General features: G+C 41.0%; 1 protein-coding gene across 1 annotated transcript in view; it reads right to left on the reverse strand.

The window, feature by feature from the left end:
* The window catches only part of CLMN (calmin), a 72,086-nt gene that overhangs the window by 14,598 nt on the left and 30,067 nt on the right, over nucleotides 1-27,421 (reverse strand). Inside the window, exons 2-4 of the mRNA XM_050897827.1 lie at nucleotides 5,712-5,773; nucleotides 3,022-3,117; nucleotides 1,403-1,486 (exon numbers count right to left, since the gene is read on the reverse strand). Coding sequence (XP_050753784.1) covers nucleotides 1,403-1,486; nucleotides 3,022-3,117; nucleotides 5,712-5,773 — 242 coding nt within the window. The remainder of the gene's footprint in view (nucleotides 1-1,402; nucleotides 1,487-3,021; nucleotides 3,118-5,711; nucleotides 5,774-27,421) is intronic.

Here is a 27,421-nt window from a genome sequence, read left to right on the forward strand (position 1 = left end):
CTGGTCTTGCTCATTGAGGTTCTAGGTTGTCCCCTAGCGAGGTCCTGGCAACCAGACATGCTTCAGCTGCGGCTCTGCAATGTGTTGATATCAACAGAGAGAAAAAATCTCATCTGCCAGTGGGCCTTAGCTGGATTTGGGTAGAAAGCATCAACTGGGAAACTGTTAAGAAATATGTGAACATGTAAAACATTTCTTAGCAGTTCTATAGTGGGACATGTAGACATACACATTTAGGGCCAGATCAGCCCCTACTGGTGGAGTTTCCAAAAGGAGACTGGAACACCTGGAAGTTACTGGACAACTTCTTGACCTTTCACATCCTCTCCTGGGGAAAAAGGCAAAGGAGGCTAAACCTCCCACATCTACGCGGTCGTAAGAGATCCACTAAGACCTCACATCATGCTCATTCCTGCACTGGGGTTTGCATTGACTCTTCTGCGTGACTAGCACTGCTGGAGGATCTCTGGAGCAAGAGCTAAGCTCATTGCAGGGAAGCAGCAAAGTGACATCAGTTTCTGTTGTGGCATTCCATGCAAGGCAGGGTTTTGCCCCTATGCATACACCGGATCCCTCCTCACCCATAAAGTTTAAACCCTGCTGCAGTCCTTTATAGGACATAGTCCAATAATTGTTTTCTCTTTCTGAAAGACCTAGGTATACCATGTATATGAGTTGTTACATGGCTGGGACTTCTCTTGACCCCATTACTTCTCAACATTTTTCAAGAGCAGAGTTTTCAAGACACAGGCCACATCCATAGGGCTTTGGAATAAAGGCCTAATGGGAGAAATAAAAAAGGAATGAATCATTTCAAGCTACAGGCTCTGATCTTGCTTGGTCACTTAAAACTTTAGGAAGTGCTGTTGCAGTGGTGCCACACTGACTATGAGGGAAGTTATATCCTTATAAGGTTTTGATTCCTGGAATTATGTATTTATGTCATGTTCCCAGATTTAATTTTCTCTTGCCTTTGACTCATGATCAGCTGCTGCAGCAGTTTACCAGATAAATACGTGATTTGTAATACTGAAAGTATTTCTGATAAAATAAAGTCATCTACCTTCAGCGTAACTGAAGTAATGCCACTAAGACCCAGTTCATAAAAACTACTTGCATTTCTTTTTATTTTCTTTTAATATTGGGTTCCTGATCCTTTAATCCTGTTGAACTTTTACCTTATAAAATGAACAAATAATCCTTGTTTTAGACTCTGTAGGTGTTCTCGTTGTGCATTTTTATGTGGCTTTTCAGCCTTGCTGCTAAGGTAAGTCACAGTGCCTTTAAGCGGCACATTCCTCTTATGTACATGCAGCGCATCAGACTAGTTACAATTACAACAATTACAATTTGCAATATACATCAAGAGAAGGTATTAAGACCAGCCTTTGGAAATACTCACATTACTGTCCTCCAAGAACTTAAGTGATTTGGCTATGTTGTTCAAACGAAAAATGCGATGGGTTGAAGATTTGTATTCGTGCATCTAGAAAAAATAAGAGCCATGCTGTTTTTAAAAATGGTGGAATTATTCACCACGTCATACGAAGCTTAAAAACCTACAAACACAGAGGCAAAATAAAGCTAAGGAAATCTACCTCTGTAAAATTATTGCCAACTTTTCTGATCAGTAAAGTGCTTCAACTACATGTTCTGCCCTTGCTGTAGCAAAACAGGGTTAGCAACCAGCGTTCCTGCTCTCCAGATGTTATCACTCTCTTGGACCTGCCGCACTGATTATTTATGGAATCACTCCCGAACCACGTTCAGTCACAGGATCAAATTTACCTGAAAATTCGTAATAATAGATTTTTTTTGTCTTGAATTAAATTAAATTATCCTAATGAGGAAGCGTGAGCAGTTTTCATAGCAGGCACAGGCAGGTGGGAGGCAGAAACCTTCACTTTGGCAGAAATGAAACAGATTTGTTGCATGCCTGTCTCCCTGCAATTCCACTTCGGCACGCTGTTTTTATCACATGTGTGCAGGAACACCTAACTGCCAGCGCAACAAGTTTGGCCAGCTGACCTTTCCTCTTTCCTTGCCCTCCTCCCTGACCTCCGGGGCATAGCCTAGGGTTTACCATGATGTGTCTCCCCCTTCAATTCCTTTCCAGCCTGGCTCTCAATGCAATCTGTGTGAGTGCACACAGAGACACTGCTGCTTCTGCTACAGCTCCCCAAAACTGCAATATTAAAAAATAGGTGGTTCTGAATGAGTGACCACAGTGGCCATTCACGCTGCAGTGTGCAGATGGTTCAGTCACTATAGAGCATCACCAGGTGATTGCAAGTGCATCTGCACTGGTGAGACGGCTACAGAACAGGTGTCTCCTCTTATCCAAGTGTGATACCCACACAGAAGAGATTACTTGCGGACAAGGTTGATGTAGAAAGAAAACATTCAAGTCAACTGTAATTGGTCATTTATATTTGCACTGGGTGTTTCCATTTCTGGTACGTGAAACTTTATACAGCTCTTACAAAGAAAGGAGGAGAGAGGAAGATTCTGATAAGTGAAGCTTTGCCCTTCTGGTTTAGACCACATCAGTAAGACTAATGAAATCTGAGCCAGGATACCAGGACTAAACTCACAACTACATCAAGCATCAGCAGACCTATTAAGTGTCATAATGATCTTAGACAAAATAGAAACAGAATTTATGGATTAAAAAAATAATACAGCAAATATGTCTTTTCTTGGTAATGTGATTTGGATGATCTCCAAATGGAATATGTGAGCATTAATGTATTAAAGCCTTAAAAAACCTGAGGGGTAGGAACATTTACACTGATCACACACCATTTACACCTCATTGTTATATATTTCCTTGAAATCTAAGTTACAACTCAGGACACCAGCCTGTAGCATAAGGAAATCACAACAAAGTTGCTGAAATTCTTATTACTATACTGAAGACACGGGACCAAATTCACCCTTATTCCTTGGATGTCCATACACTGTTGCTCATAACATACAGAGCTCCATACCTATGGAGGTTTCTCCCTCTTGTATACATACCAGCTTTTGTCCTGACAGGACTTCCAGTAGGGCCATCAAGATTTTGCCATCTTGTATATCAATAAACAAGTCTTTCACTTTCAGAGGAGGCTTGCACTGTGAAGAAAAGAAATGAGGTAGCTTTTAAAGCAGTACTGCTTGGTAAGTCACCATGATTTCAGAGAGTAAGAAGGAGAATTTTACAAGACAGAGATACTAGAAGTAAATCGTAGCCTGCAGGAAGAAAGGGCTGACTATTCTTCACATCAGTGGCAATTCTGTCCTAGGAATGTCCAAGCTAAAACTGAGATATAGTACTCATGTAACTGAGATCAGACAAGGACTTATTCCAGATTTCCCATAACAGAATCTCACCCTAAATACTTTGCCTGGCAAGCGACCACCCAAAGGCTGGGTGCTGATCCCTCAGACTAAGACAAGTCCAGCAGAAGCAAATCCCACTTTATGCTGAAATAAGCCCGCGATCCAGCCGGCCACAATGTCCTGTCTCCTCTGTAAGGTTTCTGGTGGTGCCATTCTGTTTCCCACTATTTTCTAAGTACTTTAAATAGCAGCTTCTTGTATTGTGTCTCTCTCTTCTCAGCAAACTCCTCCAAAGGGAACCAGCTCCTCACTTCACCGAGGTGTCTGATGATGTGTGCGCTGTGAGGCACACAGCCAAGTCAGCTCAGCCCTTAGGGGTAGTCTCAGTTGCAACAATTATGCTCTGTTCAGGTGTCACTCACTCACGTGTCCCTAAAGAGCCCAAGCTTTTTATCTTTGGTTGGGCAATGCACTACTGTTTGATTAAGCACTGGTTCTGGCAAACTGGGACCATACATTTTCGTTACTCGTCTTTAATCTAGCCAAGAGTACTAAGCAATGCTCCATACTGAAAGAAAGCAAAGTATCGTTCATTTCAAAATTAAATAATCTATCATCTGAAAGCCTCAAACCCAGACCTTTTTTATTCTTTCAGTACTTAAGAACAAGCAGAACTCGGAAGATGCAGACTACTCCCCATTATCCCTTGACCAGTAGAGCCAGCTCCTCTCAAAAGATGACCCAAATGGGATGGTCTGCTCCAAAAGGGGACACACCACACCATAAGTTTCCTGAAGAAGTACAAGAAGAAGACTCCACTGCTGCCTTTAAAAGAAAGAAGCTACTCTGCAAGCAGTGGTTCTTTGAGGATAAAGGCAGAAGCCACCTTCCTCAGTGGGTGTCCTCGGGGGATCACCTGTAATTAGAGAGAGCTTTAGCAAAGCTCTCGCTGTTTACATGGGTATGTTTATTATGCCACTTCCAGGAAAAACATTAATATAGCAGCAGACTTTTGCCTTTCTTCAGAAAAGCATTTTTCTTCATTGAATCAGAGAGGAAAAAAATTTGTATGCACTCCAGAGAAAACAGTTCACCTGCCCACAAAGTTTCTAAGACTTCATAGGCTTGGCATGGCAGAATTAACAGCACCCTACAGCCTTTTTCATGATCTAATTCCTTCTGTAAATCAAAGACCTTCTCCACAGTCACATATTCGACAACGCTCTTTGACAACTTCCAAAACTGCAGTTAGTTTAAAGCCCTAGAGCCTGATTCACGAAGGCATCACGTAACACTGTCTTTGTTCTGAGAGACCTTTGGGAGCAATTGCTAGTCAAAACATTTCCAACTAGCCTTATTCTGATTTTCCAGTGAGATTTAAGAGGATCCCTTTATTCCTTCAGCAACACTCACTGCAAAGTAGTGGACTTACTTAAGCAACTATATATGTGATGCCTTTCTTCTAAAACCCCTTTACTTTACTATGTCTGAAATGCAATCACTTCCCAAGAACTACAGGAGTTAACTGAGAGTCAGCTTGTAGCCCAAACTTAGTCCCAGTCTGTACTGTACGAAATTTAGCCACAGATACTAAAAGCACTGTGAAGCTCAAATTCCAGTCCAAGTTAGGACTTCGTCTAGATCAGGAAGCTGGTCTCATTCCTTGATCCTGCACTAAGCATTGCTGCTGTCTCAGTAATATTAAGAATTTTTTTCTCTTTTCATCCTCAACAGCAGGAAAATCATTCTCTGGATGGCAGACTACTCAGGAGAGTTAGTACTTACCTACTATCAATAAGAACAGTAAATTAGGTTTAACAGCCATATTACGGTATGATTTAGAAACAATTACATCTTAAAAATATGAAGTTATGTCCAAAAATTAGTTCTCTAACGTAAGTGGATATGTAAAGATCCCATCATACAGCCCCCCCAAAACATGACTGACAAGGAATTAATGTTTCCCATCTGCAGATCTGGGATGCAGCCAGGTTCCGAAGAACATCTGTCTTTGGCCATGATGCCTCAGATGTTCGAACTTCCAGTCCAGGGAAGAACACAGTCATCATCACCTCAGAGCAGCCTCAACCACATTTGATTTTATGTGGGTATGTTCTGTGGGAAAATTCTGGCCTCATGATAACAGTCAATAGCATTAAATGCACCTGAGATGAACTAAAGCCAGCCAAGCATTCATTGTGCCTGAAAAGCAATTTTCATTTACCCAGAAACATGCTTTCAGCTTCCCCTCGTTCTCCTCCAAACGTTCCCATACACACAGAAGTCAATTTTGTTTCCAAATTTTAACTACTTTAAAAGGAATTAACTGCAGTCTGTCTATGGTTGTGTCCTTGTATCTCAATATCAAGACTGTTTGTCAGTCTTACCTTTCCCAAATGTAGGTTTATCCATCTGGTAAAGGTCCTCTTCTGTACATTTTCCCGTTCCACTAGAAATATCAGAAACAAAAAACAGCACTTAAGTTTCCAGAAGAGGGAAAGCTGGTAGGAAATTTCAAAAACTGCACAAAAAAGTCAGAATTCATGAGAGCCCCGTGAATAAAACAAATATATTCCAAATCGGGAGATCTAAGGTTGAGCTATGGTATTTTATTCAATTTCTTTGCCCAGATATGAGCTATACACTTGTAGATGCATTCTAAGGGATGCAGGAAGAAATCTCTCTTAGTTTTGCAGTCTTCAATGTAGCTTTTGAGAGGTGAACATTTATCTGTTGTGCACAGCTCTCCAGTGATGTTAGCCTCTGAGCAGGCAGCTTGACCCTTCTATGTCAATTTATAGGATCATTGCTCTGACACCCTCATGCAAATTGGGCTGGCGTGGATTCCAATGTACTTACTTGTATGCACAAGGAAACAGGACCGCATTAGCCAACACAACAATTTTGTCTTCATTCTTATGAATGGAAAAGCTTCATCAAATCTCATCTTCCCAATCTCCTAACTAGTGCATTTAAAAATCAAAATTCCAAGTCCCTACATTGAAGAATCATTTTATTTATATTGCAATAAGATGAGGAGTGGTTGTTCCTTGCCAGAAGTGCTGTATGCTAGGTGCTGTACAAACAGCTCTTGGGCCAGCTGAAGAGTTTTTAATCACATCTGCCATTTCCTGAATCCATTTCCATAGTGAACTACAGCAAAAGTGTAAGGGGAATCATATTACTGACCAACTTTCATTTACCTTCTAATATAAAAAAGTAAGCCATATATTTAATATAAATGAAGTAGACTGACAACGTAATATTTCATTTTAGAGACAATTATTCTCAAGTGGTTCTCAAATTTCACTTGAATTAAGGAAATCTGGCAATTTATGAACAAAAACCATTAAAACTAGTTATATGCTGTATTTCAATTTACTCATAGAGCATATCAAATATATTTTAAAACCATTTTGTGTTTCTTCAGCCCTACAAAAATAGCTAACCTATCTACTGGGAAATCATATGCTGTAAAAGTCTGGTTTGTTTTTATTGGTCAGACTAATTATAGGCTAAGTAGTAGCTTCCGTAAATCAAATTTTAATATTGTTCTTTTTGATCATTTTAACTGAAGGGTCAGCAGCCTCTAATCATAAGTATAATTGTTTTCCTTATTTTGATGCACTGGAACAGAGCTTTCAGCATGAATTACATGTCACTGATGGCCGTTCAGGCCTTTTAAGTCCTCTTATTCCTGTAAAACTTGATTTTATGTAAGATTGGTTAAAAAAAGTCATTACCCCTTAAGTGCTTTAGAAAACATGGAAAATGCCAAACTAATTATTGCTGTTGGCTTTTCTTTTAAAATATCTTAGAAGAATGTGCACAGATTTGAAACAGCTCTCTACAAATGAAACTGTAAGTTATATTAGGGTTCCAGAATATCTGTAAAAAACCCACAGCATTTACCACCTACAAATCTCAAAGTACAATAAACTAAGAGACATGTCACATCTTTCTTGGGCTTCCCTTCTGTCAGCACCTCGACCGCAGAACTGGCTTTCCATGCACTCACACATCCACGGCTGAGCAGCAGAAGTGCTATGTGTCACCTAGGGTGTAACTTCCACAATCGATCTGTTAAAATTAATTTTTGAGGGTGGGTGGAGGTTAATGTTAAGTCAGATCTGTTCCCAGATACACTTCTTTTCGTTCAAATACATGTGTTGGTGCAAAGGGGAAGGCAGAATGGGTGCAGGAGCTAGTGGCAGGCAACGAGGCCACCTCTTTCTTAAGCTTATCTGAAATGCTCAGGAATGCTCGGATGGGCAGTGCCAGGTGTCAGCGAGGACAGGAGACCTTACCAAATGGGCTGGATATACAGACTTCCAACGTCGACCAAAATCAAAGAGGAAACACAGAAGGGTACACAGAAGCAAAATTAATGTTTTCTGATTTCATCAGAGGCTTGGTTTCTTGGCTTTGGGTCCTATTTTTCACCAGTCACTTTGGCAACCTTCATTTTCAGGGTAGATAAGGATGCAAAAGAGAGCTGTGTTTATTTACAGATCATCCATAGAACTGAGCACACATTGGCTCCTACTTTTGCTGCAGAAATTCTGCCATCGATGCAAATTAGAGTTGCACATATGCCTGAAAGGATGGGCGAGCCAAGCTGGTATTACTACTTCAGGAAGCTCACACACCAAAAAAAAAAAAAAAAAGGTGCATTCAGGAAAGCACTTGCATATATACCCAGGTTTCTGACACTAATCAGTGAATGTTTCTATAGACAACAGCCTCTTTCCAGTAAGAACGATGACTCCAGAATGGACACTATTTGATTCTGTAATAGCCTACAGCAATAGTAACTGGATGGGGAAGAGAGAAGGGGAGGAAATGTGTTTATAAAATCCCTAAGGCAGACAAACCCCTAATGCAGTCCATACGCTCAATAGTAGAGTTAATGGGAAAAGTTCAGCACAGGTATTTACTGATGTGTGCCTTTAACTGTTATTCTTCTCCAGCTTTGTGGACCTCCCAGTTTTGGTACAGCCCCTCTTCTCCACAACCTTTTCATTTGAGACGATTGTAGAGACTCTATAAACTTTATACAGTTTCTATAAATTAAATGGAATCTTTTTTTCTCCTTCACACCTACTATTGTATAAAAGTGAAGAAAATCATTCAAGTCTAAAGTTCCTATCCTTATGTATATAGTTTACTGAAACTGCACTGGGTTTACTGGGCAGCTAGAGAGCAGTAACACCATTATAAAATAATAATTACACACACCATATGGCTGGCCTGCACACAAATCCTATGCGGGAAAAGAAGGATGCCTGCTGTGAGGGTTGGATTCAAAGATGTAATGCTTGAAGGTAGTAAAAAGTTAGGAATTGCCATTTTGGTTCAGCTCAACTCAGACCTAGACATAAGAGAAAAATTATAAAGAGAAATTTTGACCACCACACAGAAGCTGGGTCTTCCATACTCTTCCAATAAGCTCAACTGCACCATGCTTTCACCGTAGGGTCTAAGATGCTGCAGAGGCACAGTATGTATATCAAAGTACACAGGTAAGGCACTGACAGGCATTAGCTGCAATAATTTAGAGGGGAAGAAACCCCTAGAAAAGGAAGAGGTGTACTGGTAGGATGATGAGCTTATTGTACAACTCACACAGTTCTCTGCCCCACAACTGTGTCCTAGAGGACAGCAGAATTTGGCAGAATTTGGCCTAGTCAGTTTGCAAATAAATATTCACAAAGATATATATTCTGGTTCGTCAAATCTTATGGCAAAGGCAACTAATTTGTCACAGAGTAAAACTAAGCTAGTTCAAAAACCACTTGGGCAAATTCAAGGTTAAGCTGTTAATGGGCAAGAGAGTTCGGCTGCTTCCCTTTGTGGCACTATTTCCTTCCCCACCAGCCTAGAAACTCCTCAGGCATTTACTGCTAATGCCATTTCTTCCTCCTTCGTATCTCCTCAAAGGTCACTAGTGTTGCAATACCTACAAGAAGCCAATCCCCTAGCAGCCTCTACGTTCAACAGCAAATTGGAGATAGCAAATATTGATTTGCTTTTAAATACTGTTTATTCTGTTGTTGTAGAACCAGTTATGAATAATCCTCTGAGGCACACCACCACGGGGCTGGGCACATGAAGGAACTATGAAACGTGGAAGCTGATTTGAGTGGAACACTTGTCGGTGTGTAATTACATAGCTTCAGAAAACTGCTTGATTTGCACGTATGGATATTACTCCCAAAGTGAAGCAGAAGGTCACTTAAATTTGTTTTCAAAGCTATTAGCATTTCTTCCAGGATATCATCATCAGATGACATTAAAACCTTCACAACAGGCCAAGCTGGCTTTTAGATCTATTTGCAACTTACCTTCAAGACATCTTGCTAACTACTAGTTTTATAACACGCACAAAAGCTGGCTTCCTTGTTTCTACCGCAAGTTATAACCTCTATAGATCCAAGATATACCTGTTATTAACATTAAGCAAGTTTTCAAGACAGAAATCGTGGTGTTGGCCACCTAACTGTAAAAAAGGATGCTTTGACTGCCTTTGGCTTCAGAGGCAATAACTTGCCAGGAGAATCGTCCCATATCCACTTCATCAGTAACCAACGGCCACCACAGAACCAGCTCATAATGTGTATGGCTCTGGAGGTATCCAAGCATCTGCCAAAGTCTTAGATCAGGAGAAATGGCACTTATTATTACACAACAAAAATATATAGGCAAATGTATGATATTTAAATACTACAGCCTAACTCCAAACTGAAACGTGGTTCAGCCACCCTAAGTCTTGGGAAATGCAAATTCCTCTCTTTCCACCTTCCTCACCCCAAAACCCCAGTTCATATAGCCAAGCAATCAATCAGTCTCTAACAAACACACATTGAACAATCTACTTTTGAACTACCCAAACTCCAGGCCACTAAATAAAATGAGAACTGGATTTTAATCTGGGCTTCATGGTGTTCCTACACTGTGACTCAGCCTAGGTATTTCTGATTGCTAGTCATCATACTATCAAGTCTGAATATTGTTTTCTCTGCAAACTTAATGTTCACGAAGGAAGCCAGAATGACATCTTAGAAAACTGATTTTACCTAAAATTGCTCATTTGCTGCCTGCAGCGTTCCAAGCTTGTGCTACTATGTCTCAAACACTGAAGAGTGCATTTCCAGACATGAAAGCCCATATTATTTTTACAGATCATGACAAGGCTGCCATGATGTACAGGATATCGACAGCTGTAAGGAAGCACAGATCCTTGTCCAGGAGACCTTTCACTGTTCAAACACAACACATGGGACAAAGTTCAGATGCAAAGACAAAAGACAGGGCACATGCAAGCAACACATCTGACATGGGAAGGGTGATGAGAGGTAAGCTGTAACAAAAAAAAAAAAAAAAAAAAAAAAAAAAAGAGGGGCGAGAAAGGGAGACGGGTGGGGGGTAGCAACTGACAGCAAAATAAATGGAGAGTTTAAGAGGAAATGTGTAAAGTAGGGCAGGGAAAAGTGCAATTACATTTTCTACTTTTGCTTCATCTCAACACAGAGTTACATTAAACAAATTGAACTATGAAGCCTCAGAGACTTAATCTCTATTATATATTTTCACAAGAGGCTGAAAAAATAGCTCACAACACAAGACAACATGTAGGAAAACACATTCCTCTCAAGGCTATATGGTGCAGTCCAGCTACACTGCTCAGTGAGTACTCAGTACCTACAAGAAAATCTCCATATTTGTAGCAGTGTGAATTTTAATGGCATAATCAAAGTATAAGGAATAATTTTATCCAAATTGCTCACAAAATTCATTTTATAAGCTTCTGAATTCCTGGGAATTGTATATTTTCCTTGTGCTTAAGAAACTCTCAAACAGCTTAGAAGATTAATACAGATTTTCTTTTTGATCTATACAGGGGTTGAAGGCTTTGTTGTGTACCATATGCCAATTTGATGTAATCTGGAGCACATGAAATATTAAATCTTAAAAACTCTGGTTTTCTAAAGGAAACATTAACTGCACTATATAACATGAGACTGCTCTCAAGTTACCTCCTATGAAATAGGGCCTCTAAGCCTTCCAGATGAAGTTGTTAAGTTAATTGTTTGTTGAAACTGACCCATTTATTAGGGTCCTTATTAAATTTCTATGGCAGGTGTTGAAAGCTTGAGGCTTTTTCATTCCGTCAAAGTTGCAGAGTCTGAGTCTTACTGGTTCAAAATTCTTTAAAACTCAGGTTGGTGCTGCAGAACACAAGCATCGCAGGATCACAGGCATTACATTTTCATTAGCTGCAGCTAAACAGGTTTCTTTTGGAGTTCAATGTCTGGTTATAGCAAAATATTTACTGCTGCAATTGGTATATTAGGATTACATACACCAGAAAAATATTGCAGGATGAATATGAGATTTCTAAAAAACTCTTAGTGCTTCCATCCTCACAATGTCTGAGACAGATGTTCCTCTTACCAAAGCATTAGAAAGATGAATTTACTTGTAAATTCTACTGGGCTCTGGAAGAGAAATCCTACATAAAATATTACTATTAGAGCTGATCAAAATAGCTTCCAGTGAGAGGGATTTATTTTTCCCCCTTGAAAACTAATTTGGTAGTGGCAGATGGTAAAGATTCCCCTCCCTGTACCCTTCAATCACAAAGCAAACATCTTTCTTCTCATGACTTTTTATACACATGGAAAATGTTATTGAACAGATTAAGAAAATTTCTCATTTACATACCAGGAATGTTCTTATGGAACAAAATTTGACAATTTTAAAAAAGAGAAATACAATTCTGTTCTGAACGCTTTGAATGAAACAAACATCAGTGTTTATTGGGAAGGTTACTGGACCCAACAAAGTAGCAATTAAGTTAAATTCAATGGGTTTGGAATTGATCTAACAAGTGATTTAAGCATTGATACAGCAAGGGGTTTTCACACTGTGCACACCACCTCTTGTTGTATATTACATGCTGTACTAGGAGCATAATACCTCCTGCTGTACATGAAAATAAACAGGATTTGCTATTTCCAGCAATGGCCATTAAGAGCAATGCACATTTACGTCTTGGTTCAAGAGCTTCTCCTAGCCCAGGGTTCACTGTGTTCCAGTGCTGTTTGCTGCACTAGTACTGGTTTCTACAAACAGTTCACCTCCTGGGACTGCTGATGTCTCTTGGCGGTATTTAGGTCCCCAGCTCTGCAATGGGCAAAATGTTTAACCAACTTCAATTTCAACCTCTTCTTGCACCTTTTCTACCTATTTGAGTATATCAGGTCTGATTCTCTTCACTTGCTCAAAAATAAAATCAGGCGTGCCCTTCTGAAACTAACAAAATTACAGTCACTGCATGCAGCCAGGTACCAGTTAGCCCTGTCTTCTTGTTAGTTAGAGGAATGGCTCTTGAATCAAGTTCACATCAACATCGTTTTACTAGCACTAGCACAGCCCTTTCCCTCCCACATGGAGAGGAATGCCCTGTACCTATACCAATATCTGCACCAGTATCTATCACTCCTAACTGAAGATCTCGGTGCCCATCCTGTAGCATCTAAGAAGAAAAGAACATCTTCCAGAAGCCATCCTACCTCAGCCAAGTAATGGCTAGTCACAAAGTCCAGTCCGTTTCATCTGCACTGCTCTGCATTTACCCTTATTTGTTGTGGCAAACCTAGAAAGCCTAGACTGTGAAACATTCCTTATTGTTTATGTTTTTTCCTTCCAGAGAGGAGAAAAAATCCTTTTGGCCGGTTAATTTTGTTGAGACATCAAAAGCTGAAATGCAATAAGATATTCTGCTTTACATCAGTTCTGACAACAGTGCTAAAGCCTGAATAATTTGAGATGAGCAAAGAAGCCCAACAAAACCCACACTGTATCATCAGGGTTATTTCTTGACATTGAGTCAGATGAGAACTAGCGTGTGCCCAGAGTCCCACTGTTTCCTATATTTGTCAGTTAATGTTAATAGGTTGGTGGTTAACTGTACTTTTATGCATTTGAAACCATTGTAACTGAATTTGTGAGTAGAAGGAAGAAAATGCAGGCACAGGAGACCGGCAACACATCCACTTCCAACAGAAGTCCTGGGCAGCTTCCTGAGCTCCTTTACAGGAGTCAGTCTTTAACACAAAATTTGAACTCCTGCAATTAGTAACCAGGACCTTCAAAGAACTACAGGATGGTACAGAAGGGCTGAGGAGACAACTGCCAGAAACGTATAAACTTCTTTGGAATTTGCCTTTACCTGTAGGAAACTTGTACTTAGCAGACGGTCATTTCATTTTCTAAAATCAGGTAAGAAAAGGCAACCACAGATGTGGTATGACACAGAACTACCTTGCAGAAGCCATGAAATCACAAAGAATTGCCTGTTGGGGTGCCTGTGGCTTCTGGATTTCTCTTTTCTGCTTCCCTCCTTGTCCCAAAACAACTTAGGGACACTACCCAGCCAGTACATTATCCAAACCAAGAAATGCTTATGAAGCCTTCTGAACAGGACACCGTGGCACTAGAAGAGGTTCAGAAGTAAAACTTAATTACACATGTGCAGTACTGCAAAACCAGTATTAAAAGCCAGAAGAGTAACCCACTGCATGGACCACCAAAACCTACTGGTATGCTCAAGAAAGGAGTGGCCTCAGGTGGGTCTCCCTAGTGGAAAATACACAGAATCACACTGCGTTCTGCCTCTCTCCCACTTATCCATCCTTTTAATGTCACTTATCAAAGCCATTAAGCAGCACAGAAGAAATAGAGTGAGGAGCATGGTAGTCAGATGAATATTAGAAACATGCAGAAATACATGCAACTCTAAGAGCAAAAGATTGAAGAGATTTACGGAGATTAATATTAACTAGTGCAAAATCCTGTGGCTTTGGAGGAATAAGCAGATGCTTTGTCCATTGTCGGCCAGACACGTGATCTGGAGTAGAGGGTACGAGACCACTCTTGGAGGGATGGAGAGGAAAACAAAACCAAAAACACAACGTAAGAAATGGGAGCTACGCTGTAAGGTGCTGTGTCACAGAGCAAGACAACTGCCATTTAAAAATGGATGAAGGCAGAGTGTAAGCTGCCAAAGTTAGATTAAAATGGCTAAAAAGCTGAACTACAGTAGAGGTCCTTTTTAAGATGCATTATAAAATGCAAGAGCCTAGCAGTGACCAGTGGATACCCCTGAGGAGTTGCCATTTGTCTTAAATGACCTTCTAGGAGGTATGCTTCAAGAGAGTTACACCTGCTTTTCTAAGAAAAGGGTAGCTGCCACAGAAGTTACAGGCAGATCAAGGATGGCAAACTTCTCAGTGTTCAGCTAAGTCAATCATGTAGCCTCCCCCACGAGACTCTGACCCTAACTCTGCCCCCCTCTAACCCTAACACAGGCTTTGTGGGCAGCACAGCAGAAAGCCTGGTCCCCTCTGCATGCTGGTGAGCATTGCTTTAGGTACCACAGGGAACTATGAGTTGGAAGTCCTGGGCGTTATTCTGGGTGATGCTATCCAGCTGCCAAAAGTTAGCAGAGGAATTATTTTTCTGAAGTCAGCAGCAGTCTTTCTTTTGCTCCAGCAGGCTTTGAAACCAGGCTATAACGTGTGAAGATCATTCGGAAATAGCATTGGCACAGCTTACCAATTAATCAAAACTAGAAGGTGTCAGACAAAATCTTGGACTGGGCTTGGATTGGGGCCTGCTGTAACACTCAGGATCCCAGTTCTTCCTAAGAGTCTCCCAGAATGTGGCAATGCAGCCCTCAAGTGACTAACTGAAGCTCTTGATGGAGCTCCACATTTTTAGCTGTATGCCTGAGAGCAGGTTTCAGCAAATCTGCCAGGATGAAAACCCAAGCAAAAGAACAGTGTATAGATGTTCTCTCATTCGGAGGATCCAACACTAAAATAGTACCATTTTATGGCATTAAACCAATGCCATCAAAAGACCAGAGCACAATGAGCTGTAGACTTCTGTATGCTTCTTCCAACACTGACACTGTCATGCCTCCTGACTCTGTCATTAAATAGTTCACCTGTAACCTCCAGGACAACCACCACCTTTCTACTTCTCTATTTTTTGCAACTCTTTTCCAAAATTCAAATGAGAACATGGCAGGAACCATGAAAACTCACCTTTTCTCCTTCATGGCCCACACGGAACATCCACCCGGAAGAAAAAGCAAACATAAAAGAATTTGGACTTAAGTGCCAAGCAAATATTTGTGTTATTTATGGACATTTCCAGAAACAAAATCTAGCAGAGAGGCATTCCTCATGTACAGTATTACTCATAGCAAGACAATCTTCTTTCAAGCAAAAACCCGTTACTACATAGCTATACTCTGTGTTTGCACAGTACCTTCAACCCAATGAGCTCTGTGATCCCCCTTATCAGACTTTCACATCCTTGGGGACAAGGATGTCTTGGGGACAAGCATTGCCTCCTGTTACGAAGGAGAAAATGGGAGCACCAAGAACTTCAGGGACTAATTATCATGCAAGCAACAAGCCCTTCCTTTAATACACTCAATGGTGCTCATATGGCATCACATCTTTCCAAAAGGCAAGTTAAAAAAAAACAAAAAAGCTTATGGAAAGAACACGTATTTTGTTGCTCTGAACTGTGCTCAGCATGCATAACAATCCCTCCTGAGATGGATTTAAGAGATATACTTCAAAACGGGACGTAAGCCATTTTATTTGCTATGTTAGCTTGTACTCAGAAGAACAGTAATCAGACATTCCAGAGAAAGGCAGACCTTCAAATATATGTCATAGTCCACAGCACAAGAGGAATAAAGGCACTTTGGAAAGCAAAGGAGCTTCTGTCAGAGGGTCTGGTTTCTACAGCCCTTTGGATCCGTTCTCTACTTGTACTTTTCTTTTAATGCCAATTAAAATGATTTTTTCCAAGCTTCCTGGTGCTCTTGGCCACTCCCCAAGACTATTAGAGAGATGAAGACAAGGAACCGTTCAGTCACTGCAGCCTGCTTGGTGGGACTTCAAAGTTGCACCATGCAGAAGCGTAGGTTCACATACCCATTAACCCAGTACAGATCCGCACTGCCACTAAAAGGCTTAGCAAACACTTCGGCCAGCACAGGGAGGGCATCAAACAGCATTTTGACAGCAGAGCTGGCCTACTGTGTACATCAGCCCTTGGCCTGAGAGCGCTTATATGTCTAAACACTATCACACTAGCTCACTCTTCCCCCCGCCACGCTGCTCTTGCACTGCCTTGCATCTCTCATCCCAAGCCCGAACGACAGGATTCTGGTTAATGTGTGTTCCTCGCATGTTTTTATCCATTTGCCACATCAAATCATGAATGTTGTGCAATGGGAATAACGCAGAGCATGAGGACTGACAGCATTCCTACTGCCATAGGAGTCAGAAGAGCTCTAAGCAGTCAGCTCCTGTTCTGCCTCTTTTTCTCACTCTGACAGGCACACCTGCCAGTTTCAGCACAGAGGACCACTGGTACATGCTGGATATGGTTAATAGGTGATACATCCACCTTCTTTAGGCCTGCAGGTACTTACAGAGCTGGAATGTGCATGCTCTCCAACACAAAAATCGCTATTCGACCTCCATTTTTCTTCATCTGTAGGATGTGACATGGATGGATGAGCAACGAAAGAGGACAGTGAGGACACTGCTGCTTTCAGGACTACACACTCCGGTTCCTTATGGCAACTCAGCTGGACAATCCAGTAAAATAGGAAAAGCAAGACACCGAAAGCACCAGGAAGGCTGCGCTGCACGCAGCCTCTGATGTCAACAACACCTTATCAACAACATTGAGATCAGCTGAGCTAGTACAAGCATGGACATTGAATTCTGGGTGACAGAGGATGATGAGATGTTCTCTTCACTAAGGCCATGTCTGTGCTTAGACCTAGAGACTTCAAAGCTGGTTTAGTACTATTTGTATAAGAGTTGTATGAGATTCTTATAAAAAACCCCATGTGTCTCACAGAACCGTATTAGAGTGACATCAGAACCATTCTGTCTTTGCATGGTGCTTTCAGTTGAGAAGCTTTTGCAGATGGTTAAGGTCCTGTGCAGCAATCAGTGCCTTGCCTTGCTCACACCATTCAGCAACTGCTTAGTTTTGAGAGCCTGGTTTTAAGGTGAGAAGCTTAACTCTTGTGAACAGTTTCTACTCTTTACAGCTGTACGAAATGACTTAAGGCAAACCAAACATTTCAGGAACAAGACCTGACTCATGGGTTTTGAGAGCCTGAGTCCATATATCCCCAATGTCTGTCATTTTGGGGTCATGGAAAGACATTATTAAGTATTCCAAGAACTCTGGCAGGCTTGAAGTGTGCATGGCAATGAGCTTCATCAAAGTACTCACAGCACACAGGGTACAAGCAAAGTCAGGCCAGAGAACTGAGTAATCATGACTAAAACATGATCATACAGTCAGTTCCCCTCAGGATCAGAAACACAATGAAATCTTCATAAGGAAAAAAAAAATAATCAGGACTACAACTACCTGATTGCAGCCTCTTGCATGGCAAGAGGGAAATAGTAAGTCTTTAAGCAAAAGATGCTACTTTGAAACTGAGGTATCATTAAAAGAAATAAAAGGACTCTCAATGTCAAACAGTATTTAGACTCTGCTACAACATATTGCTAGGAAGGTCATGGATGCCAGAGTATGACCTCTATTAAAAAATACTATGTAGAAGATGGTAAGGAGAAGGCTCGAAGTCTTAACTGTCTGAAGGAATCCTTTTCAGACCTTGAGCAAATTTCCATGATCTCTGTGCTTCTCATCTTTTAACAGTGGAATCATTCGTGCTTTGAAAGGATCTTGAAATTAAACCCACCAACACTGACTGCAAAGGCAGTCAGATACTTCGGTGACAACTACACAGTCAGGCCCTAACGTTTAGAAAATAAGCAATTCATAGGATGATTTTTGTGATGCATCTATCTAACAATATCACAACTGCTGATCAATAATATCATTTACACAGCCAAGAAAAGAACGCCAACAGGGCTTGATAGAACAGTGTGCCACTCTTGTGCTAGTTTTGTTTGCACCTGTATAAAGTTTGACCCCAGTGCAGTAAAGTTGTAAAGACAGCAACACCTTTTACCTACTAACCCTATGATACTGGAAGCAACCGAGGAGAAAAAGTTACAACTGAACTTCATCAGCAGACCATTCTTCCCTTGCTCACCAACACTACATTCATAAGCAAGCCACCGGAAAAGTCAAGATGGGAATTTTGTTTGGTGTAACTTCACTTGGAAGAAGAGAGTGAAACTTCTCATGATTATCTTTTAGTGTATTTCTCTATTAATAATAATGACTGCAATTTAGCTGTAAGAATGGCTTTGAAAATATACCTTCTCTATTTCAATTTATTTCTACAGCTGCAGAATTACATTGTTTAGCTTTTCTTTCTTAAGTGGATTTCCTTTGGCTTTGGCTCCCATTTAATAAAGTGACGAGTTTACTGAAAACAGCCTTTGCAGTTTCAGTGGATTAGTATGGTAAAGCCTAACTTGATTGAAAAATAACTTCACTCCATGTTGCTTTACTGCCAGTCAGCTCACACTATTGACTACAGCTGCGTCTGGCCGCCAGACCAGTTATTTCACTTTTTGTTTGTTTTCAAACGGTCAGCAAGAGCAATACCAATTACATGCACACTCTTCATTTTCACATTCTGTGGTGTGTGCAGAGTAGGTGGGAACCATCTGACTGGAGACAGGTTGTCAGAAGAGGGCTTCTCCTGCTTTGCTGGAGATCAGCAGGTGATAAAAGCAAAGAAAGCAAGTACGGACCAAAGACAGCAATATAATTACTTACAATTCTATGCCAGATGAAACATGTGGGTGGCAATTAAGTAGGAAAAGCTTGTCAGAAATCCCTAAGCACATAATTTAATCAGGATTTGATGCTATGACACCACAACATGCTGCACACCTCTTCTAAGGTCTGGAGAGCCTTCATCCCCCACTCATCTCACATCCTGCAGTGCTCTGGGCACAGCCGTGTCCCACAGAGACTCTTCCTTGACAAGTACCCACAGCTAAAGACAGGCATCGGATTTAGCTTTTATTTGTCTTCTAAAACAAACAGATTTAATCCGTAGTCCATTTTATTACGACATAAATAACAGTTATTCTGTTCTTTCAACACTGAAAAGGTTTAATTTTATAGCTGTTTTACTGATGTTCACATTAAACCTCACACGTGTAAGCAGACAAAGACTCTGACATTAACAGATGAGAAGCAAGGACCATGGGCCTTTCAAACTCACAAGACAAACTTTATCTGCCCTCTCCTATCTTGGCCAGAAAACTAGAAATGGAGATAAATGCTGACTTTTACACATGCCGGTACTGGCTCCTATGTCTCTGTTGGAAAAATAACAACTGATTGATTTACTTCTATGTCCACTGAACACAGGCTTTTAAAGCTTAATTATAGAATTCCTTCCACTTACATACTTCCAGACCACTCTCTCCATTGAAAAAAAAAATAAAATAAAAAATTACACAATCTAGTATAGAAGTACAATTATATAGCAAAGGATATATTTTTGTCACAGACAACATGCAGACAAGAAAAAACTTTGAGTTTCTGAATAAGTAAATTACAATTTACAAAATAACAAGAAAAAATACTTATACAAGTTCACGGTATTTGCGATTTCAACAGAAACCTCCTTGGTATAAAGAACATAAACTTTGCTCACTAAGTGAGAGCCAACAATCTTCTAGAGAACTCGCCTGGAAAGGAAGCTGCCAAGGGGTTAAGAGATGAAATTCTGTCTGGTTTCAGGAGGAAGAGCTAGTCAAAGGAAAAACTTTCAGCCGGATAAACTGGCCCTTTTTCTCTGGATTTCTAGAAGCTTAATAAATTGATCCTTGCAATTTTCGGGGCAAAGGTAAGAAATTATCACTATACTGATTTTACAAACAAGTTAAAGTTAATTGACTTGTCTAATGTCACACAAGAAGCCAAGTTACATCTTGAGCCTTGCTCTCGAAGTCACACTCTGCATGGTATGTAAGGATATGCTTAGAAAGTGCTGATTTGATTTCAGTTGTTATGCAAGCGACAGATCTTTAAACTGCAGCTTGTGTGGGCCCTTTTCTTAATGAAATCCACTGGGATACTGGACTCCACGGTTAAAATAGGTTTTACCATACAGGTCTGAAACGGATAAATCTGGAGCAGAATGTACTCGCTATAAAAAGTAGGGGGGGAAAAGTCTTCAAACTTAGATTTGTCCCAAGAGTCACATAAAATTTCATGTCTCAGGGTTGTCTTCCAGAGAAACTAATGTTTCCCTGGAAACATGTTTCTAAATACAGTTGCTCCACTCATATCTTGTACTAACAGTTTGTTCCTCAAGTACAGAAACGGGCTAATCAGTGCTGAGTTAGTATCCCTGAAACTTGCCCGCTCTAGTCAAATCTCGTCATTTCTCAGGATCCATCTATTTTTAATAACTGAGAGAGCAACAACAGTAAACTGTGGTCCAAGTTATTTCCAAAAGTCAGAGGATGCAAGTCCTCATGCATTAGGAGGAGCACTAATGCATTTTTGACCTCTGGCATAAAAATAGAGATGCGCTACTGCTCAACACTCTTCAAATATGAGACAGCTAGCGCTTGAGCAGGCACTGCAGGCACTCCAGGAAAGGGACTGTACCCTGACTTCGTACCATGCCTGGCACACTGGAGCACCAATCACTTATTAAAGAAGAATCCAGAGCTGCCCCAGCTAAGCTATGATGAAATGCACATTTCTGAGGAGCTCCTGGGAACCAGTGGAGGAAATCTGTGAAGTCACCATGGTGCTTCGTTTCAGGAGATAGGTTCTCTCCTTGCCCAGGCACTAATGTAAGCATTAGTCTTAGTTTCTTCAAGGATAAAGCATAAATGCTGGTGAATACTTCATGGTGAGAGTGCAAGAAGAAGAAGGAGCTGCATATTTCTAGCATCCCTTCTGGTTACCCTGCATTGAACTTCTTGCCAATATCCACCTACAACTAGGAGGCAGCACTGGTCCTGGCATGTTTCCTAACAAGAACTCCAAGCTGCAGTGGGTTTGGCAGAGTGTTTGCTGTTTTGTGTCTCTGCCTAGGAAGAGCCAGCTCAGAAAAAAAGTGGGTGAGTGATACCAGCCTTTGCTCTGTCTTCTTTATGCTTTACCAAAAGAGAGGTGCTGGAAGACAACATGCTGATCTCTTGTGACTACCTACCTGGCAGATGGATTTTTTCGGTGACAAACAGTTCTTTTATCTTTTGATACAAGAGAGGTGGCAAGAGAAAGATTATTTGATCTGAAGAAAGGAACACTTAAGATTTGACAGAATATTTTTTTCTTTTTGTGCGAGGTGTCTTATGAGTGGCACTGAGACAGACTAATCTGTTGTTGTCTCTCCCAGCAAAAGAACTAGGGAATATCAAATGAAAACATCAGGACGCAGGTTTAAAAACAAAATTAAGGAAATTGCCTCTTCACACACAACATAGTTGCACTGTGGAAGTCCTCACAGCCAGACACTGTGGATTCAACACATTTAGTGAGGGCTTAAGGGGGGGCACATTCACAGAAGGGAAATCCACCCATGTTTATTAACTACAATGAACTCCCTTTTAGCTCTGGAAGTCCCTGGTTTGCAAATGGTTGCAGACTAGCTGAGGAAGTTGTGAAAACTGCTTGCCCTGTTCTTATACAAGGTACCCCCTTTTAGCCACTGTCAGACAGAGATACTTGGCTAGACAGATCTTTGTGTGACTATATGGCCTCCAGTACATTCTTCTATCAGGTATTATAGTGGACGAGTCTCAGCTGTGGGACAAGCCAAAGAGAACCTGGGCTGAAGGCACTCTGTCATATCCCTAGGCTGAAGCAAAAGACCACTTTGGATAAAAGGCCCTGGGAGGTAGAAAAGAAGTGAGAAACCTTTGTAGTTTTATGCTCGTATAGCAATCCCTGTGCTCATGGGAAGGCGAGAGGTTTGGGTTTGGTTTTCTTTTTTACTATTGCCCACTCTGTCCAATCTACAGTAGGATTTCCACCACTGCAGGTAAGTAGATGACTGTTACCATATTTGACATCAATTTACAGTCTTCTTTGAGTGATCTTGGATGGTCCCACCCTTAGACGGACAGAAACATTAAAAAAAAAAAAAAGCAAGGAGGGGGAAGGACCTGGATAAGACAACCCTTTTGGCTACCTGCTCCAAGAGCTTTTCACTCACTTTTACTGGTAAAAAGTAACACGCCTTGTTAAAGTCAACTGCTTTAACAAATGACTTTATTAATTTAAAATGTATTACCCTATTTATAAAACAGCTGGCCTTGTTAAACCAGCCATCTGTTAATAGAACAGCCATGAAAAATTTCCGTAGTGTATGTCTTACAGGGCATAGCTATCACTGAGCCCATGGGTGGGAGAGAAGTATTGGCATCTGAAGTGCGACACACACAGAAAAACCCCTACAGTAAGCATAAGAACCAAAGTAAATAAATAGGTCTCCTGTCACACCCTGACGGTTGCCACCACCCAGCGCTTGCCAAGGAAAGCACATTCCAGATACGGGGCCCTTCCTTGCCAAGACAGGACTGCCGCAATTACTCCCAGAAACAGGTCTAATCCATCAGACTCCAGATCTCTATGGGAAATCAAAAGCCAGAAATAAAGTCAGGAAAGTGATACAAAATTATTCTCAGACAGGTCACCACAGAGAATATTTTTAGACCAGAAACAGTCTGCTTGATGTGGACTAGAATGCAAAGAGCAGTTACCTTCTCTTACCCTCATAGCGAGCACTATTTCACTGATGCCAACATCCTCTCGAGATTTATTTCTCCATCCCCTTGCAGATCTGTTTAGTTCAGCCTGCCCCCTAATTGCATCTCGGAGATCAGAAAATGCCACTTTTGCCTGCTTTGCCTTGGGCTGTCCCTGCTTTGCCTTTGACTAGGCTGTATGAACAGCCCTCTTCTTTCCCTTCCTTCAGCAGGAGAGCTTCTTGTACTAAAGCGTAGGTTTGCTGAACAGCTAGGGATATGGAAAATGCTGCTATTAAAGGTTTTCCTAACAGTGTAATTGCTTGACAGACAAGGTCACCATTGTATTTACTTGCTTTAAAAAGGAAACATTACAATATCAACTGACTGTTTTTAAAGAAACCTGCAGCTTCCAGGAGCGTCAGCACCTACTGTCCAATGTACTTGCCTTTGGCCCATAAGAGCATCCTGGGACTTTGGAACAAGCTCTGGGCAGAGAAGTTATCCGTCAAATACCAAGCTAAGAATTTGACTCTGAAAAATTCTGCTGGTGTGTTGCTATATGAGAATGCTCTTTCAATTCAAAGCATCTCATTGCTGCCTTTTTTATTTTCTGAGGGGAAAAAAAAGTATTTCTTAACTGGTATTTTTTCAGGAATTGCACCTGGAGCAAAAGAGAAGAGCCCCACAGTTATCAAAAAGGACTCTGTGTTCTTACTGAGGAATCAATTGAGTCCCCAAGCGCTGCAACTATCCGTATCATGACCTACACATAAGGTGCACATCCAAGCATTTTTTCCACAAAGCCACCTGTGCTGCGCTCCCAAGGACATGTCCCCTTTAGTGTATCTGCCACCACTTGCAGTTTCTGGGCAGGAACTTCTCACGCTGTAGTCCTTAAACCTCAAATGATCTGCATTGGTCTGGACACATTCATCAGCAGTTTCTTATGGCTTTGAGACTCCGTATCCAGTTCAGACATGGAGGTGAGAAGGTGGAATTGTTTCACACCGAGGAATGCTGTCAGCAATCCACATATTTTGGAGAAGACATTTCTTTAACAGCTTATAGTTTCTCAGGTTGTAACATGGATCAACAAGAGGTCAATGGCCAGTATGGCACACCTGAATTTTCACCTTCAGTTTGGAAGCACCAACTCACGCTTTTCCTTTAAATGCCCTTCCAGTTCTTTCTTCAAATTGTACCAAAACATCCATGAAACCAAGTTAATGTCTGCAGTTGTCTGTACTGAAGAGGTTCGTAAGTGATATCAGGTATTTCAACTAGCTCTGCAAACCAGGATGCTCATTCCTGGTTTAAAACAGTGAAACCCTCTGCCCTGAATAGAGTTGGTGGTATGAGTAGTATCAGGCATATCAGTCCTTGGAAATGGATAATTTCTGTCCTCTACTCTGTCTCTTTAGACAGAAAAAGAAGTTTCTTCCTCATTATGAAGTTACAGACCCAATGAGGCCTAACTCAACTCTCCACATGTCCTCTGGGTGCCCATTCACAGATGCGTGCCCTTGTGCTCCACATCACTACTTTCAGCGTCCCAGATCACCGTCCCAGATTTGTACCCTCCTGCCAATTCTTCTCAAAACTGCAGAGAAACTCACTGCTAACCCAGTTCTGTCGAAACAATCCCCCTTTGCTAAACCTCCCGTGCAACCACAGTGGCCGAGCCATGACAGGAGGTCCCAGGCACGCAGCAGGGCAGACCCCGGGGAGCAGCAATGCCGTGGCCAGAGCACCATGCCTGCCCAGAGCCGGGCTCCCCAGGCCCTGCAGACAACCGGTGCTGCCCTGCGGGGATTTCTGCCAGCCTGGGACACATGTGGTGCCGTCTTCTCTCCCTCCCTCGCCCCAACCTGCAATGAGGAGTTTTACTTCATAATTTGCGTGCCACTGTCTAAAATACACACAGTGGATAAGATGCTACTTTTTCTGTCTTTGTTAATCTCTTCGAGCTCCTTTAATTGCAGTCCGGAAGCTTTTTCCACACTAGTGGCTGGTATTATTTTATACTTTCCCTTAAGAGTTCAGCTGCCTTTGCTATTTACAGGCATTTCTCTAGGGTTGAATCTCAGTTTTTCCTGGGATATAGACTCACATGTTCCATAGATTATCCCACCATCCATCCCTCTTCTGCTTCTTGAATCAAGTCAGAAAAGAAAAAACAACCTGCATACTTCTCTGTCACCAAAAAGTACATTCTATCCCATTAAAAACTGACGCAACATATACTTCGAACAGCAGAAAGAAGTGCTGCAGATTCACCAGCTTGTCATCTGCTCCACCACTCTACCACTAGACAACAAAATTAAGTAAGGCTTTTTAATTTTTTTTTTTTCCCTGTGGTCCTCTCTGCACTCAGGCTCTGTTCTTGCTTCCACATGCATGCAAGCATTTTTTGCGAAGAAGCCCCTTCTTCCAGGTAGTTTCTACTGGATGTATAGTCTTTCTAGTTATTGTCACTTTGCTTTCCCTTTCTATTCTTTATTTGCTAAATTGACGACTTCAACTCTATTACACACACCAAGTACTAGAAAATATAACGTTTCAGAAAAGATCAGAAAAGGCTGGTTTCAGAAAGACCTGGGCTAATCCCAAGACCAGCTCGTGGAAGCACTGCAAGGATAGCTTGTATCTCACTAGGTGCACACAGACTCTTGTTGGTGCTCTCCAAATTCCTCCCCTCTGTAATCTGTGTTTCTTCCTCGAAGTTGAATGCAAATTGCTCCATCTTGCTTTTTAGCAGTTCTTGTGGTTCCTCATAGACATACTACTTCTCTGGCTCTTTCTCCAGGTTTGATAATTTGACCTCCAGTAGGAATGTCCCTTTACACCATTGTGACAACAAATCATCTCCTTTTATTCAAGGGCAAGGAAAAAATGTGGATGCAAATCACAAGTATTTTATATTTCATTTTTTCTGCATACATACGAAAAGCAGATAGAAAAGCAAGCACAGCAGACCAGCATTGTAAATAATTCAGGGACATGAAAGGTTCCTCTACAGAAGCATCCACAGAAGCATCATTATGTTTTAAACTGCTTTCAGTTTAAATGTTTTCAACAATTAGGAAACAGCTATGTCCGCCACTTCCTTTTAAAAGCATCACTCTCATCAGTAAAGTATATTATTCCTCAGATGACTAAATGCTATTTATTAAGATTTCCAAAAGGACCACTGACTCCTATTGTATAATTTGGGTACGACTCCTTAATAAGATTAATCAGCAGCTCAGAGTTTGTGGAAAGTGTGCAAGTGTGATGCATCAAAAAGAGCCATGCAATTGCAAAGTGATGGAAAATAACACTTTCCATGCCAGAAAGATTCTGAAAGGAAGGAAGAGAGAAAAGGAAGGATTTATGCACATTGTTAAGTATATATCGGTCTCCAGACTTTACCTTCCTATCCGTGTCAGCATCTCAGATAATGCTTCTTTGGAGCTACAAAAATAAGTTTCTGTAAGCTTTGGTTAAAGTTATACTGCGTTGCCAATTGTTTTTTTAAAAATGCAAAGTGTACTGAGTTTTATTGAATCATAAGGAATGAAAAGATCTGTTGAATTTTTAACTATTCTCTCTACCTATCAGAAGGAACTTTTTTATTAAAAATCCCCAAATCTAATCCTGCTAGTTGCAAAATATCTTTAAACTATGAATAGGATAAAAGCCCTGCAGCCACATTTGCAGAGAGACACCTTAGACTCCTCTCCTGGCACAGAAGCAGAAAAAGAATGAGATAAGAAGGTGCCACAGGGAGACTGGTAGTGTTCACGGGAAAGGACAGATATTCTGGTGCACCTCTGGAGCCCGAAGCATTATTTGGAGATTTCAGCTCACCTACATGTAAGGAGCCCAAACAATATACCTGTTGTTAACCGAACAAAAAATTGTCTACCTTTACAATTGTCTACCTTTACAATTGCCTACCCCTACCCTTACAAAAAAGTCATGTTTTTAAACATTTATTGATGTTCCAAGACACATGACAAGAAAAGTAATTAGAGACAGTGTGATTTTTCCCCATATGCATTCAATTTCTCTATTTCCCACAGTAATTTGGGTCCCAAATGTAGGTTTTATAATTTTTCCAGAAAATCATGCAAAAAGATACTCTTAATGCTGGGTTGAGGCTGGTTTTCCTAGCCAAGAGTTTGCCTCGTAAAAGCTTTGCAAAGCAAAGTCAATTTTGAGTTCATTTTCATTATCTTCAGAGATAAACATAGTAACTTCATAGCATAAGCAGCAAAGAACAACGCTGTAGTTCAACAGTACAGTAAATCCATCCTAAAGCTTGTAGAACCAGATTTTTTTTTAAACCCACATCA

The sequence above is a fragment of the Gymnogyps californianus genome, chromosome 5, assembly GCF_018139145.2.
Source record: "Gymnogyps californianus isolate 813 chromosome 5, ASM1813914v2, whole genome shotgun sequence".
NCBI lineage: Eukaryota > Metazoa > Chordata > Aves > Accipitriformes > Cathartidae > Gymnogyps > Gymnogyps californianus.